General features: G+C 47.1%; 1 protein-coding gene across 4 annotated transcripts in view; it reads right to left on the reverse strand.

Annotated features, from left to right (window-relative positions):
• Positions 1-15,119, reverse strand: part of COL15A1 (collagen type XV alpha 1 chain) — a 596,673-nt gene that overhangs the window by 57,873 nt on the left and 523,681 nt on the right. For all 4 annotated transcript variants that reach the window (XM_063922777.1, XM_063922778.1, XM_063922776.1 and 1 more), the window contains one exon: positions 1,969-2,113. In XM_063922777.1, coding sequence (XP_063778847.1) covers positions 1,969-2,113 — 145 coding nt within the window. The remainder of the gene's footprint in view (positions 1-1,968; positions 2,114-15,119) is intronic.

The following is a 15,119-nucleotide window of genomic DNA, read 5'->3' on the forward strand; positions in this document are numbered from 1 at the left end:
AGTTCTGTTAGAACTGTCAATGTCAAGCACCTGCTGTCACTGTTATCAAGGCAAAAGGTTTATTAAAGAATGCTTTTATAAATATATAAAGCACTTGAGAAAATAAGTAAGTAAAAGATTGATGAATAGTTTAGAACACAGCAATTCCTGCATGCCTCTAATACAGCAATTAGGTTTCTTTCTATCATGTGATTCAATGCATTACTGATGTTCATATAAAAGCTGTAGTGATCATTGTAGGAAAGTACCACCTGTAATATCCTTGTATTTATTTTTTATTTTTTGAAGGTGGGGCACTGGTAACTTTCTTAATCAGTTGCCTGGAATATTCGCACGTGATGCAACTGAAGCCAGGAGTACATTACCTGGCCAGGTCGCATGTGGTGGGGCAGATGTAACATGTGCAGAGAGATTTTCTATTTAGGTGGGTTATATTGTTTCTGTGCAGGGTAAATACTAACTGCTTTTTTTTTTACATTACAATTTAGATTTCAGCTTGAACACACCCCACCCAAATCTAACTCTCTCTGCACACGTTACATCTGCCCCACCTACAGTGTAGCATGGTTTTGCTCATTAGTGTGCTTTTTTTGTTTTCTAACAAGCCTGAATAAGGAACTCTGACTGCCGACATCACTGCCAGAATCGCACCCCAGAATGCTGTGCGAACAGCATTCTGGAGCGCATGCGCCGGGGATCACAGTCCCGGGGGAGGAACTTACTTCTTCTCCAGCACGATTTGGGTGAGCTCGGCCAGTACAGAGCTTATCTGCAGCAGTAAGGACTGATCATCAGTCCCCCACTGGCACACGATCCACTGCGCCCTACATGTGGGGGAATCGGGGATATATGCCCATGGGGGGTAGATAAACCATGGGGGAAAGGGAAGTATTAAAACATGGGTGCAGTGTGTGCTGTGTATGCCTCACTGTACATTGCACCCATTATAGAAATGCCAGTGCATGCAGTATTCCGTGATAAGAACAACACATGCCCAAGGCATCCCCATCCCCACCAGTCAGCATCTGAGATTATGCATAATAAATACTACCTCACATGGGCAATGTAAAATAAAAATGAAAATAACTGTAGCAGGTTTAAGTGTCAATGGCCCTCATTCCGAGTTGATCGCTCGCTAGCTGCTTTTAGCAGCCGTGCAAACGCTAAGCTGCCACCCTCTGGGAGTGTATCTTAGCTTAGCAGAAGTGCGAACAAAAGAATCGCAGCGCTGCTACAAAAATAGATTGTCCAGTTTCAGAGTAGCTCGAGACTTACTCCTAGCTTGCAATCACTTCAGTCTGTTTAGTTCCTGTTTTGACGTCACAAACACGCCCTGCGTTCGGCCAACCACGCCTCCATTTCCCCAGCCACTCCTGCGTTTTTATCTGGCACTCCTGCGTTTTTACACACACTCCCCGAAAACGGTCATTTACCACCCAGAAACACCCACTTCCTGTCAATCACTCTGCGGACAGCAGTGCGACTGAAAAGCGTCGCTAGAGCTTGTGTAAAACTGCATCGTCTTTTGTGAAAGTACTTCGCGCGTGCGCAGTGCGCACCATACGCATGCGCAGAAGTGCCGATTTTTAGCCTGATCACTGCACTGTGAACAACGGCAGCTAGCGATCAACTCGCAATGAGGGCCAATGTCGGGAGTAATGTTTCGTAGCATTGCTGTAAAGGAAAAAACATCAGGTTCAAGTGTCATGGGAGGAGGAGTGGAGGGTAATGTATGTTAGAATGATTATCCTGGATATCTCACAAAGTTATTTTTTCAGAAACATGAAGTCAACTGAGTATGAACAGAATAGTTTCCACTCAGACTTTTAAGCACAAAACACTTACAACACTGCTATGAGGTGAATATATACTACAGTCAGTTTAAGAGTATACTGGAGGTGTACTATGACATTTAACACCTTACTTTTAAATTATGTATTCATATTAAACAAGTTATAGATGACAAACCTGAGCCAAATATTGAAGGAGGACCAGGTGGCCCTGGTGGACCGGGTGGCCCAGGTGGACCCATTATACCATACCCAGGAGGTCCTGGAAGTCCAGGCAGTCCAGGTGGACCTTGGGGACCAACAACAGAATCTCCTTTTGGGCCCTACAGAAAGATTGAATAAATTAGGAAATCAAACTAAAAACTATTACAGTATGTTAGGCAAAGCATAAAGAAACATATATAACACATATAACTTATATCCAAACATAAGTAAAAAAATAAGAATTTACTTACCGATAATTCTATTTCTCGGAGTCCGTAGTGGATGCTGGGGTTCCTGAAAGGACCATGGGGAATAGCGGCTCCGCAGGAGACAGGGCACAAAAGTAAAGCTTTCCGATCAGGTGGTGTGCACTGGCTCCTCCCCCTATGACCCTCCTCCAAGCCAGTTAGGTACTGTGCCCGGACGAGCGTACACAATAAGGGAGGAATTTTGAATCCCGGGTAAGACTCATACCAGCCACACCAATCACACCGTACAACTTGTGATCTAAACCCAGTTAACAGTATGATAACAGCGGAGCCTCTGAAAAGATGGCTCACAACAATAATAACCCGATTTTTTGTAACTATGTACAAGTATTGCAGATAATCCGCACTTGGGATGGGCGCCCAGCATCCACTACGGACTCCGAGAAATAGAATTATCGGTAAGTAAATTCTTATTTTCTCTATCGTCCTAGTGGATGCTGGGGTTCCTGAAAGGACCATGGGGATTATACCAAAGCTCCCAAACGGGCGGGAGAGTGCGGATGACTCTGCAGCACCGAATGAGAGAACTCCAGGTCCTCCTTAGCCAGGGTATCAAATTTGTAGAATTTAGCAAACGTGTTTGCCCCTGACCAAGTAGCTGCTCGGCAAAGTTGTAAAGCCGAGACCCCTCGGGCAGCCGCCCAAGATGAGCCCACCTTCCTTGTGGAATGGGCATTTACATATTTTGGCTGTGGCAGGCCTGCCACAGAATGTGCAAGCTGAATTGTATTACACATCCAACTAGCAATAGTCTGCTTAGAAGCAAGAGCACCCAGTTTGTTGGGTGCATACAGGATAACAGCAAGTCAGTTTTCCTGACTCCAGCCGTCCTGGAACATATTTTCAGGGCCCTGACAACATCTAGCAACTTGGAGTCCTCCAAGTCCCTAGTAGGTGCAAGGCACCACAATAAGCTGGTTCAGGTGAAACACTGACACCACCTTAGGGAGAGAACTGGGGACGAGTCCGCAGCTCTGCCCTGTCCGAATGGACAAACAGATATGGGCTTTTTTGAGAAAAAACCACCAATTTGACACTCGCCTGGTCCAGGCCAGGGCCAAGAGCATGGTCACTTTTCATGTGAGATGCTTCAAATCCACAGATTTGACTGGTTTTAAACCAATGTGATTTGAGGAATCCCAGAACTACGTTGAGATCCCACAGTGCCACTGGAGGCACAAAAGGGGGTTGTATATGCAATACTCCCTTGACAAACTTCTGGACTTCAGGAACTGAAGCCAATTCTTTCTGGAAGAAAATAGACAGGGCCGAAATTTGAACCTTAATGGACCCCAATTTGAGGCCCATAGACACTCCTGTTTGCAGGAAATGCAGGAAACGACCGAGTTGAAATTTCTTTGTGGGGCCTTCCTGGCCTCACACCACGCAACATATTTTCGCCACATGTGGTGATAATGTTGTGCGGTCACCTCCTTTCTGGCTTTGACCAGGGTAGGAATGACCTCTTCCGGAATGCCTTTTTCCCTTAGGATCCGGCTTTCCACCGCCATGCCGACAAACGCAGCTGCGGTAAGTCTTGGAACAGACATGGTACTTGCTGAAGCAAGTCCCTTCTTAGCGGCAGAGGCCATAAGACCTCTGTAAGCATCTCTTGAAGTTCCGGGTACCAAGTCCTTCTTGGCCAATCCGGAGCCATGAGTATAGTTCTTACTCCTCTACGTCTTATAATTCTCAGCACCTTAGGTATGAGAAGCAGAGGAGGGAACACATACACCGACTGGTACACCCACGGTGTTACCAGAACGTCCACAGCTATTGCCTGAGGGTCTCTTGACCTGGCGCAATACCTGTCCCGTTTTTTGTTCAGACGGGACGCCATCATGTCCACCTTTGGTATTTCCCAACGGTTTACAATCATGTGGAAAAAACTTCCCGATGAAGTTTCCACTCTCCCGGGTGGAGGTCGTGCCTGCTGAGGAAGTCTGCTTCCCAGTTTCCATTCCCGGGATGAAACACTGCTGACAGTGCTATCACATGATTTTCCGCCCAGCGAAAAGTCCTTGCAGTTTTTGCCATTGCCCTCCTGCTTCTTGTGTCGCCCTGTCTGTTTACGTGGGCGACTGCCGTGATGTTTTTCCCACTGGATCAATACCGGCTGACCTTGAAGCAGAGGTCTTGCTAAGCTTAGAGCATTATAAATTTACCCTTAGCTCCAGTATATTTATGTGGAGAAAAGTCTCCAGACTTGATCACACTCCCTGGAAATTTTTTCCTTGTGTGACTGCTCCCCAGCCTCTCGGGCTGGGCTCCGTGGTCACCAGCATCCAATCCTGAATGCCGAATCTGCGGCCCTCTAGAAGATGAGCACTCTATAACCACCACAGGAGAGACACCCTTGTCCTTGGATATAGGGTTATCCGCTGATGCATCTGAAGATGCGATCCGGACCATTTGTCCAGCAGATCCCACTGAAAAGTTCTTGCGTGAAATCTGCCGAATGGAATTGCTTCGTAGGAAGCCACCATTTTTACCAGGACCCTTGTGCAATGATGCACTGTTTTTAGGAGGTTCCTGACTAGCTCGGATAACTCCCTGGCTTTCTCTTCCGGGAGAAACACCTTTTTCTGGACTGTGTCCAGAATCATCCCTAGGCACAGCAGACGTGTCGTCGGGATCAGCTGCGAATTTGGAATATTTAGAATCCACCCGTGCTGTTGTAGCAGTATCCGAGATAGTGCTACTCCGACCTCCAACTGTTCCCTGGACTATGCCCTTATCAGGAGATCGTCCAAGTAAGGGATAATTAAGACGCCTTTTCTTCGAAGAAGAATCATCATTTCGGCCATTACCTTGGTAAAGACCCGGGGTGCCGTGGACAATCCAAACGGCAGCGTCTGAAACTGATAGTGACAGTTCTGCACCACGAACCTGAGGTGCCCTTAGTGAGAAGGGCAAATTTGGGACATAGAGGTAAGCATCCCTGATGTCCCGGGACACTATATAGTCCCCTTCTTCCTGGTTCGTTATCACTGCTCTGAGTGACTCCATCTTGATTTGAACCTTTGTAAGTGTTCAAAAAATTTTTTAGAATAAGTCTCACCTAGCCTTCTGGCTTCAGTACCACAATATAGTGTGGAATAATACCCCTTTTCTTGTAGTAGGAGGGGTAATTTAATTATCACCTGCTGGGAATACAGCTTGTGAATTTTTTCCCATACTGCCTCCTTGTCGGAGGGAGACCTTGGTAAAGCAGACTTCAGGAGCCTGCGAAGGGGAAACGTCTCGACATTCCAATCTGTACCCCTGGGATACTACTTGTAGGATCCAGGGGTCCTGTACGGTCTCAGCGCCATGCTGAGAACTTGTCAGAAGCGGTGGAACGCTTCTGTTCCTGGGAATGGGCTGCCTGCTGCAGTCTTCTTCCCTTTCCTCTATCCCTGGGCAGATATGATCTTATAGGGACGAAAGGACTGAGGCTGAAAAGACGGTGTCTTTTTCTGCAGAGATGTGACTTAGGGTAAAAACGGCGGATTTTCCAGCAGTTGCCGTGGCCACCAGGTCCGATGGACCGACCCCAAATAACTCCTCTTCCTTTATACGGCAATACACCTTTGTGCCGTTTGGAATCTGCATCACCTGACCACTGTCGTGTCCATAACATCTTCTGGCAGATATGGACATCGCATTTACTCTTGATGCCAGAGTGCAAATATCCCTCTGTGCATCTCGCATATATAGAAATGCATCCTTTAAATGCTCTATAGTCAATAAAATACTGTCCCTGTCAAGGGTATCAATATTTTTAGTCAGGGAATCCGACCAAGCCACCCCAGCTCTGCACATCCAGGCTGAGGCGATCGCTGGTCGCAGTATAACACCAGTATGTGTGTATATACTTTTTATGATATTTTCCAGCCTCCTGTCAGCTGGTCCTTGAGGACGGCCCTATCTATAGACGGTACCGCCACTTGTTTTGATAAGCGTGTGAGCGCCTTATCCACCCTAAGGGGTGTTTCCCAACGCGCCCTAACTTCTGGCGGGAAAGGGTATACCGCCCATAATTTTCTATCGGGGGGAACCCACGCATCATCACACACTTTATTTAATTTATCTGATTCAGGAAAAACTACGGTAGTTTTTTCACATCCCACATAATACCCTCTTTTGTGGTACTTGTAGTATCAGAAATATGTAACACCTCCTTCATTGCCTTTAACGTGTGGCCCTAATAAGGAATACGTTTGTTTATTCACCGTCGACACTGGATTCAGTGTCCCTGTCTGTGTCTGTGTCGACCGACTAAAGTAAACGGGCGTTTTAAAACCCCTGACGGTGTTTTTGAGACGTCTGGACCGGTACTAATTGTTTGTCGGCCGTCTCATGTCGTCAACCGACCTTGCAGCGTGTTGACATTATCACGTAATTCCCTAAATAAGCCATCCATTCCGGTGTCGACTCCCTAGAGAGTGACATCACCATTACAGGCAATTGCTCCGCCTCCTCACCAACATCGTCCTCATACATGTCGACACACACGTACCGACACACAGCACACACACAGGGAATGCTCTGATAGAGGACAGGACCCACTAGCCCTTTGGAGAGACAGAGGGAGAGTTTACCAGCACACACCAAAAACGCTATAATTATATAGGGACAACCTTATATAAGTGTTTTCCCTTATAGCATCTTTTTTATATATTTCTAACGCCAAATTAGTGCCCCCCCTCTCTGTTTTAACCCTGTTTCTGTAGTGCAGTGCAGGGGAGAGCCTGGGAGCCTTCCCTCCAGCCTTTCTGTGAGGGAAAATGGCGCTGTGTGCTGAGGAGATAGGCCCCGCCCCTTTTTCGGCGGCCTCGTCTCCCGCTCTTAACGGATTCTGGCAGGGGTTAAATATCTCCATATAGCCTCCGGAGGCTATATGTGAGGTATTTTTAGCCAAAATAGGTATTCATTTGCCTCCCAGGGCGCCCCCCTCCCAGCGCCCTGCACCCTCAGTGACTGCCGTGTGAAGTGTGCTGAGAGGAAAATGGCGCACAGCTGCAGTGCTGTGCGCTACCTTTAGAAGACTGAGGAGTCTTCTGCCGCCGATTCTGGACCTCTTCTTACATCAGCATCTGCAAGGGGGCCGGCGGCAAGGCTCCGGTGACCATCCAGGCTGTACCTGTGATCGTCCCTCTGGAGCTGATGTCCAGTAGCCAAGAAGCCAATCCATCCTGCACGCAGGTGAGTTCACTTCTTCTCCCCTAAGTCCCTCGTTGCAGTGATCCTGTTGCCAGCAGGACTCACTGTAAAATAAAAAACCTAAGCTAAACTTTTCTAAGCAGCTCTTTAGGAGAGCCACCTAGATTGCACCCTTCTCGGCCGGGCACAAAAATCTAACTGGCTTGGAGGAGGGTCATAGGGGGAGGAGCCAGTGCACACCACCTGATCGGAAAGCTTTACTTTTGTGCCCTGTCTCCTGCGGAGCCGCTATTCCCCATGGTCCTTTCAGGAACCCCAGCATCCACTAGGACGATAGAGAAAATACACTTAGCACAATGAACAATGACAAATGTTACCTGGTGTGTGAGGTCTCATACACATGTATGCTGATAAGATGTTTGTATCTCATGTGTATGATACCTTATATACAGTAAGTAATAGGTATTTGTGCTAGGATATATTTACTGTATAAGCACTCTCAAAACACTAATGAAAAAGTTAACTTTCTATTTTAGCCATCTATCTTTTGTATATTTAAAATAAAATATTTTTAATTTTCCTATTATTTTCTTTATATTGCTATAGTTTTTTTCAAGTATGTTCATTCTTAAAGGATCTTAAAAGGATGTTTAAAAAAAAAAAAAGTGAAACAAGGTAAGGCAAAACTTCGACAAGGTTATTAGAGGTCAACCTTGTAGTTCCTATCACTGACTATAATGTATCGGTTCCCACCATCGAAGTCAATGTAGCGGTTCTCACTATTGCCTTCAAGCCGTAATTGATAATTTGGGTGTTCACAGCAAAATACTGGGCTGCTACTACGTAGGCGGCCACTGCTCTTTACTAGTGACAGCAGTTACGTGGAGCCTAGAATTCGCGAGAGGAGGCCTATCTGTTAACACATAGAGCTCCTCAGTCTATTGGTTTAGGTGTTCGGTTTGTTTTAACCCCCTGTATGCCTACATGAACCAAAGAGGACATGATCTACACAAGGAATAGGTGAGTATGGATTCTACTGGGCAAGTGGACCAGACACACCAGGGATAGGTAAGTATGTGTTAATTAAAGTTGTACTATCTTTCTTTATATATATTTCTTTTACAGGGGGACTGTAGGAACCAGCGGGCCCTGCATGCTGGTATTTGTAGTCTCCAAGTACCAGCATGCAGTGGAGGCTTGCTGGGACCTTTAATCCTCCTGTAAATGACAATATTATTTAACAAAACTCAAATGTAAATGCTATCAACTCAGCACCCACAGCACAGAGGTGCTGTGAATAGCCCCACGCTTCAGGGTGCATGTGGGGGGACCCCACTTCCCCAGGAAACACTGGCCTGGGCTGACTAGTTAGGGAGGTTAGTGCTTTGGCCACGGGACCCCTCAAGCGTGTCTCCTGGATGTGGCTATACCCCCTGCTAGTGGAGCATGGGGCTGGTTCTAAAAATAAGGGGGACCTCATGCATGTTCCACCTTTATTTTTTGAACCAGGACCAGCTCAAAGAACCTGGAGCTGGTTACGCTTTGGGGGAGGGGGTACCCCCACATCATTTTTTTTTTTTTTTTACTATTTCTTTACTTTTACAGACAGAAGCATGCACAGATCTTACTGATATGTGCATGTTTCTGTCAAACTCCCACCTTGTAATGAAACTTGCATTACAAAGTGGGCGTTTACATACAAAAATGTAATAGCAATAATGAAGAATTGAGTTTCGAGAGCTTGTTTGAAGGTTTAGAAAGAGAGAGGCATATTGTGGGAGGGAAAGAGTTCCAATGGTGGGAAGCAGCATGGTCAAAATCTTGAATGCAGGAGTGGGAGGAGCTACTCAGTTTGGAACTGAAGCGGAAGTCATTGGCTGAGCGAAGTGAGCATTTGGCGGTGTGAAGGATGATGAGGTGAAAAAGTAGGGGGGGCAGGAGTGGGTGAGGGCTTTATAGTTAAGTGTGAGGAAGTTAATTGGATTCAGAAGGGAAAGGTGACTGGTGGAGAGGGGAGGCAAAAGCAGAGTGTTTAAAGAGGAAGATGAGCCAAGGAGAAAAACTGAGAACAGTTTAGAGTGGAGAGAGGTGGGAGCCAGGAAGGCCAGATAAGAGGAAGTTGCAGTAGTTCAGTCTAGAGATGACCAGTGAGTGGATGACGGACTTTGTTGCCCCAAGAATGAGAAAGGGTTTGATAATGGAGATATTACAAAGGTGGAAGTGACAAGACTGGAAAATGGACTGAATGTGTGGGATCAAGTAAAAGTTAGAGTCAAGGATAACTCCAAGAGAGCAGACTTGCGGGATAGTTGGGATAGATGAGATGGTGTGGTTGTTGATGGAAATCGAGGGAGGAGAGGGTCATCTCAGTCTTAGTTATGTTATGTTTAAGAAAGAGCAGGTACATCCAGGAGGATAGAGCAGGAGTGATGGTTCAAGGCACGGCAAGAGAGTAGGAGAGTACAGGAGTGGAGAGGTAGATCTTACTGTCATCAACATAATGATGACACTCGAGTCTAAAAGATGTGATGAGCTCACCTAGGGAGGAAGTACCGGGGGAGAATAGAAGGGGTCTGTCAGGAAGTGTGATCAGCATCGGTATCCTAAACACTTTCCAGTGTCACTTCAGGTGCGACACGGGGTCCGTCGGGTCCTCTGATAGAAGGGCTCCAGCATCTGGCAAGCTATGATGATAGTCTGCAGGGTTCCCGGGGGACTCCAGTGTTTGCTGTACACACTAGTTTCCAAACTGCAGCACCTTCCCTGGCTGATTACACAGGTGCATAGATTCCTGATTGCAGTAATGTTCTCAGACCAGTTGTTAATTTATTTCAAGTTCCTGTGTGCAGTCTATGATATTTTCTGACATTGCTGCATTCCATGTTTTCTAGCTGATCTCCACTTCACCAACCTAAGTCTCAGTCCAGCCTGCCATTTACCCTGCAGCCAATCACAGACCAGCAAGGGTTTTAAAGGAAATCCAGCTGCAGCATTCTGGGCCTGTGCAACTAGTTACATTGTATGTGTCACAAGTGAACACGCATGCCAATCACAGACCAGCAAGGGTTTTAAAGGAAATCCAGCTGCAGCATTCTGGGCCTGTGCAACTAGTTACATTGTATGTGTCACAAGTGAACACGCATTTTGTCTTCTGTGCAGTTACCAGGTCCAGTATCATCTCTTCAGCCGGTAACGATTCCGGTTCAGCTGTATTCCCCAGCAGGCAGCCAGTCCGGTCCAGCAGTTTCTCTTCAGCCAGTAGCCAGTCTGGTCCAGCTTTATTCCTCAGCCGGTAGCCAGTCAATTCCAGCAGCATCTCTTCAGCTGGTAGCTAGTCCGGTCCAGCAGCATCTATTCAGCCGGTAGGCAGTCCGGTTCAGCTGTATTGTCCAGCCGGTAGTCAGTCTGGTTCAGCTATAATTCCTCAGCCGGTAGCCAGTCTGGAACAGAGCTACTTGGTGGTTCATTACTTGAAATATATACCAACGGCAGGTCTCACTGCTACCCAAGTTCCATGTAAAAGAACTAGGGGGGTCATTCCGAGTTGTTCGCTCGCAAGCTGCTTTTAGCAGCTTTGCACACGCTAAGCCGCCGCCTACTGGGAGTGAATCTTAGCATATTAAAATTGCGAACGAAAGATTAGCAGAATTGCGAATAGACACTTCTTAGCAGTTTCTGAGTAGCTCCAGACTTACTCGGCATCTGCGATCAGTTCAGTGCTTGTCGTTCCTTGTTTGACGTCACAAACACACCCAGCGTTCGCCCAGACACTCCTCCGTTTCTCCAGCCGATCCCGCGTTTTTCCCAGAAACGGTAGCGTTTTTTCACACACTCCCATAAAACGGCCAGTTTCCGCTCAGAAACACCCACTTCCTGTCAATCACATTACGATCACCAGAACGAAGAAAAAACCTCGTAATGCCGTGAGTAAAATTCCTAACTGCATAGCAAATTTACTTGGCGCAGTCGCACTGCGGACATTGCGCATGCGCATTAGCGACTATTCGCTCCGTTGCGACAAAAAAATAACGAGCGAACAACTCGGAATGACCCCTCATATACAGTCTCCTTGGTTTCAGCCCAGAGTCGCAGCCGCTAGACACCAGTCATCACCTGAAGCAGGTAACACTGTGCATCAAACCATGAAAGGGTCCAAGAACTGAACATGTGGGACATCAAATGTTAGTGGAAGAGAGGGAGTGGTTGAGCCATGCGAAGAGAAAGAGTGGTCAGAGATGTTTGAGGACAGCCAGGAGAGAGCTGTGTCACGTAGACAAAAGGAATGAAGGCTCTGCGGAAGAATAGGATGGTCCACACCCATGATGTCAACAGCAGCGAACAGATTAAGAAGAGTAAGTAAAGAGTACTTGGCTTTGGCAGCAAGAAAGTCATTACTGACCTTAGTAAGGGCAATTAGATAAATAATAATGGCTAATTATAGCTACGGCTATAGAATAACTTGGACTCTATATTACCATCAACAATTTACAGTATGATACAGACCATAATATGAAAACCATCACAGTGAATATTATTTAAAAAAGGTTATAATATATGACATAACTATGTAATTGAAGAAGTTCTAAAAAGACCTGTTATATAAATCACTTATAACACATAATATTTTCTCAATTGTTAAAAAACAACCCTGATTAGTTAAAATACTTACCTCTCCTGTAATTAGTTGACACTGGTGGGGAAACTTCCCTTAGCCTTGAAAAACATCACAATAAAATGTGGTCCAGTGTTCAGTGTGCTTCACTTACTTACCTTATACTTCCAATCTGTTGTGAAACATATTTAGATATTGGGGGTCATTCCGAGTTGATCGCAGCTGTGCTAAATTTAGCACAGCTATGATCAGGCACTCAGATATGCAGGGGGACACCCAGCACAGGGCTAGTCCGCCCCGCATGTCAGTGCCGCTCCCCCCCCCTGCAGAAATGCAAAAGCATCGCACAGCGGCAATGCTTTTGCATCTCAGGAGTTACTCCCAGCCAGCGCAGCTCCTGCCCCGAGTTGCAGCGGCTGCGTGTGATGTCACGCAGCCACCGCGGCCTACCCTCCCAACATGTGATGTCACGCTCCCTAAACAGTGGCTTGACGCCGCCATCCAGCCCCCTCCTGCCCAGCGACCGCCTCTGCCTCAGAGGTGATCTTTAGGCAACGACGGCCTTCGGCCATCTGGCATGCGCCGGCGCACTGTGGCGCAGTTCCAACCAGATCAATGCGCTGCAATAAACTGCAGCAAGCGATCGGGTCGGAATGACCCCCATTGTTTCATCACAAAGTCAACATTTAGCAGTCTATAAGTAGTCCTTGCTATCAGACATTAATGCACGGTAATAGGGGACAATAAATCTCTGGCAGCAAGTTCATGTGTGTGATATCAGTTTTGAAATCACAGAACCTTTTGCTACAAATAGTGCAGCTTTCTAGTTATTTTGACAGGTTGGGGCTGATATGCTGGCGATTGGGATGTCGGCAGTCAGAATACCAATGGTGGCATCCTGATGGTTAGAATCCCTAACCTCCCTTCCAGCAGTCAAAATCTAACCCTCCCTCCCCCGCAGCCTAACCCTCCCCGTGGATGCCTAAACCAAAACCCCCCTCCCTGCAGCCTAAACTTAACACCCCCTCCCCGCAACCCTACCCTAACCCTTCCCCCTCAGCCTAAACCTAACTCCCATTCTCCCACGTGGCTTATGTTTCCAGTGGCCCAGCAGTCACTCGTTCAAGATCCCGGCTGTCAGGATGCTGGCGCCGGGACTGTGATCTCAATCTGGATGCACCAGCAGAAAGGGAGTTAACCATGGTAAGTCTACCATAACTCTTTCTGCATCAGGGTACACTGTGTTCCACAGAGAAAACATCGGTTGATGTCCTAAAGCAGTTCCTCAAGGGAGGGGATGCGCCTTAGCGGGAATGAGAACCCGGCGTCCAAAGGAAGCATCCTGGGAGGGGGAAGTATCAAAGGCATAGAACCTGATGAACGTGTTCACTGAGGACCTTGTAGCCGCCTTGCACAATTGTTCTGCGGATGCGCCACGGCGGGCCGTCCAAGAAGGTCCAACAGACCGAGTAGAATGGTCTTTAATAGTAGAAAGAGCTGGGAGTCCAGCCTGCGCATAAGCTTGTGCAATCAGTGTCGGACTGGCGCATGAAGGGCCCACCGGAGAAATGCAATGGTAGGGGCCCATGCTTAGAAGCTTCACGATAAATATATATAATAACTACTGCTAGTGCATGTATGATAATGTACCAGACTAAATAACAGCAATGCACTGTAGAAAGTACACAATAGTTCTTTGCAGTATAATGTAATAATGTATAATTCAAGTGCACAATCAGGGGACCTAATCCTTAGAAGGAGTGGGCCCCCATCCACAGGCCCTGGGGCCCACCTGGGGTCACCCCTGTGGGCCAGTCTGACCCTGTGCAATCACCATTCTAATCCATCAGGCCAAGGTTTGCTTATTCGCAGGCCAGCCACGTTTGTGGAAACCAAACAGTACAAAAAGGGCATCTGACCTCCTGTTAGAGGCAGTCCTTTCCTCCACATATATACGGAGAGCCCTTGACATATCCAAAGACCGTTCTTTGGGGACAAGTCAGAAGAGATAAAGGCCGGAACCACAATTTCTTGGTTAAGGTGAAAAGATGACACCACTTTAGGTAAGTAACCTGGGTGAGTTCTCAGAACTGCCCGGTCACGATGGAATATTAGAAAGGGTGGACGACAGAACAAAGCACCTAAGTCTGACACCATTCTAGCAGAGGCAATAACCAGCAGAAACAGGAGAGCAGAGCCATTTAAGGTCCACTGACTCAAGAGGTTCAAATGGAGACTCTTGCAGGGCATTCAGGACAACAGACAGATCCCATGGAGCCACAGGAGGGACATAGGGAGGCTGAATCCGTAACACAACCCTGAGTGAATGTATAAACGTCAGGTATAGACGTAATTTTTCTTTGAAACCACACCAACTAGGCAGATATGTGAACCTTGAGGGAGGCCAGACGAAGGCCTAAATCCAGGCCTTGTTGCAGAAAAGCCAGGATTCTTGATGATTTGAATATGTATGCATCAGCACACCAGGTGAAGTAACAATTCCAGATCCTATAATAGATCCGAGCAGACATTGGCTTACGACTGCCTCAGAGAATCCTTTGGCTCTCAGGAGTGATGCTTCAAGAGCAACGCCGTCAAAGCCAGTCTGGCCAAGTCTGGATAGAGACAAGGGCCCTGTACGAGGAGGTCTGGTCGTTGAGTAAGTAGAAGAGGATGCTCTGTCGACAGACCCTACAGGTCTGAGAACCAATGCCGTCTGGGCCACACCGGAGCAACTAGAAGTAGTATTCCTCCTTCTTGATTGAATTTCCGCAGAACCCTGGGCAGGAGTGACACTGGAAGAAACACGTAAGACAAGCAAAAGTTCCATGGAGTGGCTAGTGTGTCCACAAACTCTGCTTGAGGATCCCTGGTCCTTGATACAAAGACCGGAACTTTGTGATTATGTCGAGACGCAATCAGGTCTACATCTAGTAGGCCCCACGTGTCCACTTGGAGTTGAAAGACTTCCAGATGAAGACTCCACTCTCCGGCGTGTACATCCTGGCAAATGAGGAAGTTCCCTTCCCAGTTTAGGACCCCCGCAATGAACACTTTTGGTGTTGTCTGACTGTACTTGAACAGGCCTGTTCTGTACCA

Source organism: Pseudophryne corroboree, chromosome 5 (genome assembly GCF_028390025.1).
Source record: "Pseudophryne corroboree isolate aPseCor3 chromosome 5, aPseCor3.hap2, whole genome shotgun sequence".
Taxonomy (NCBI): domain Eukaryota; kingdom Metazoa; phylum Chordata; class Amphibia; order Anura; family Myobatrachidae; genus Pseudophryne; species Pseudophryne corroboree.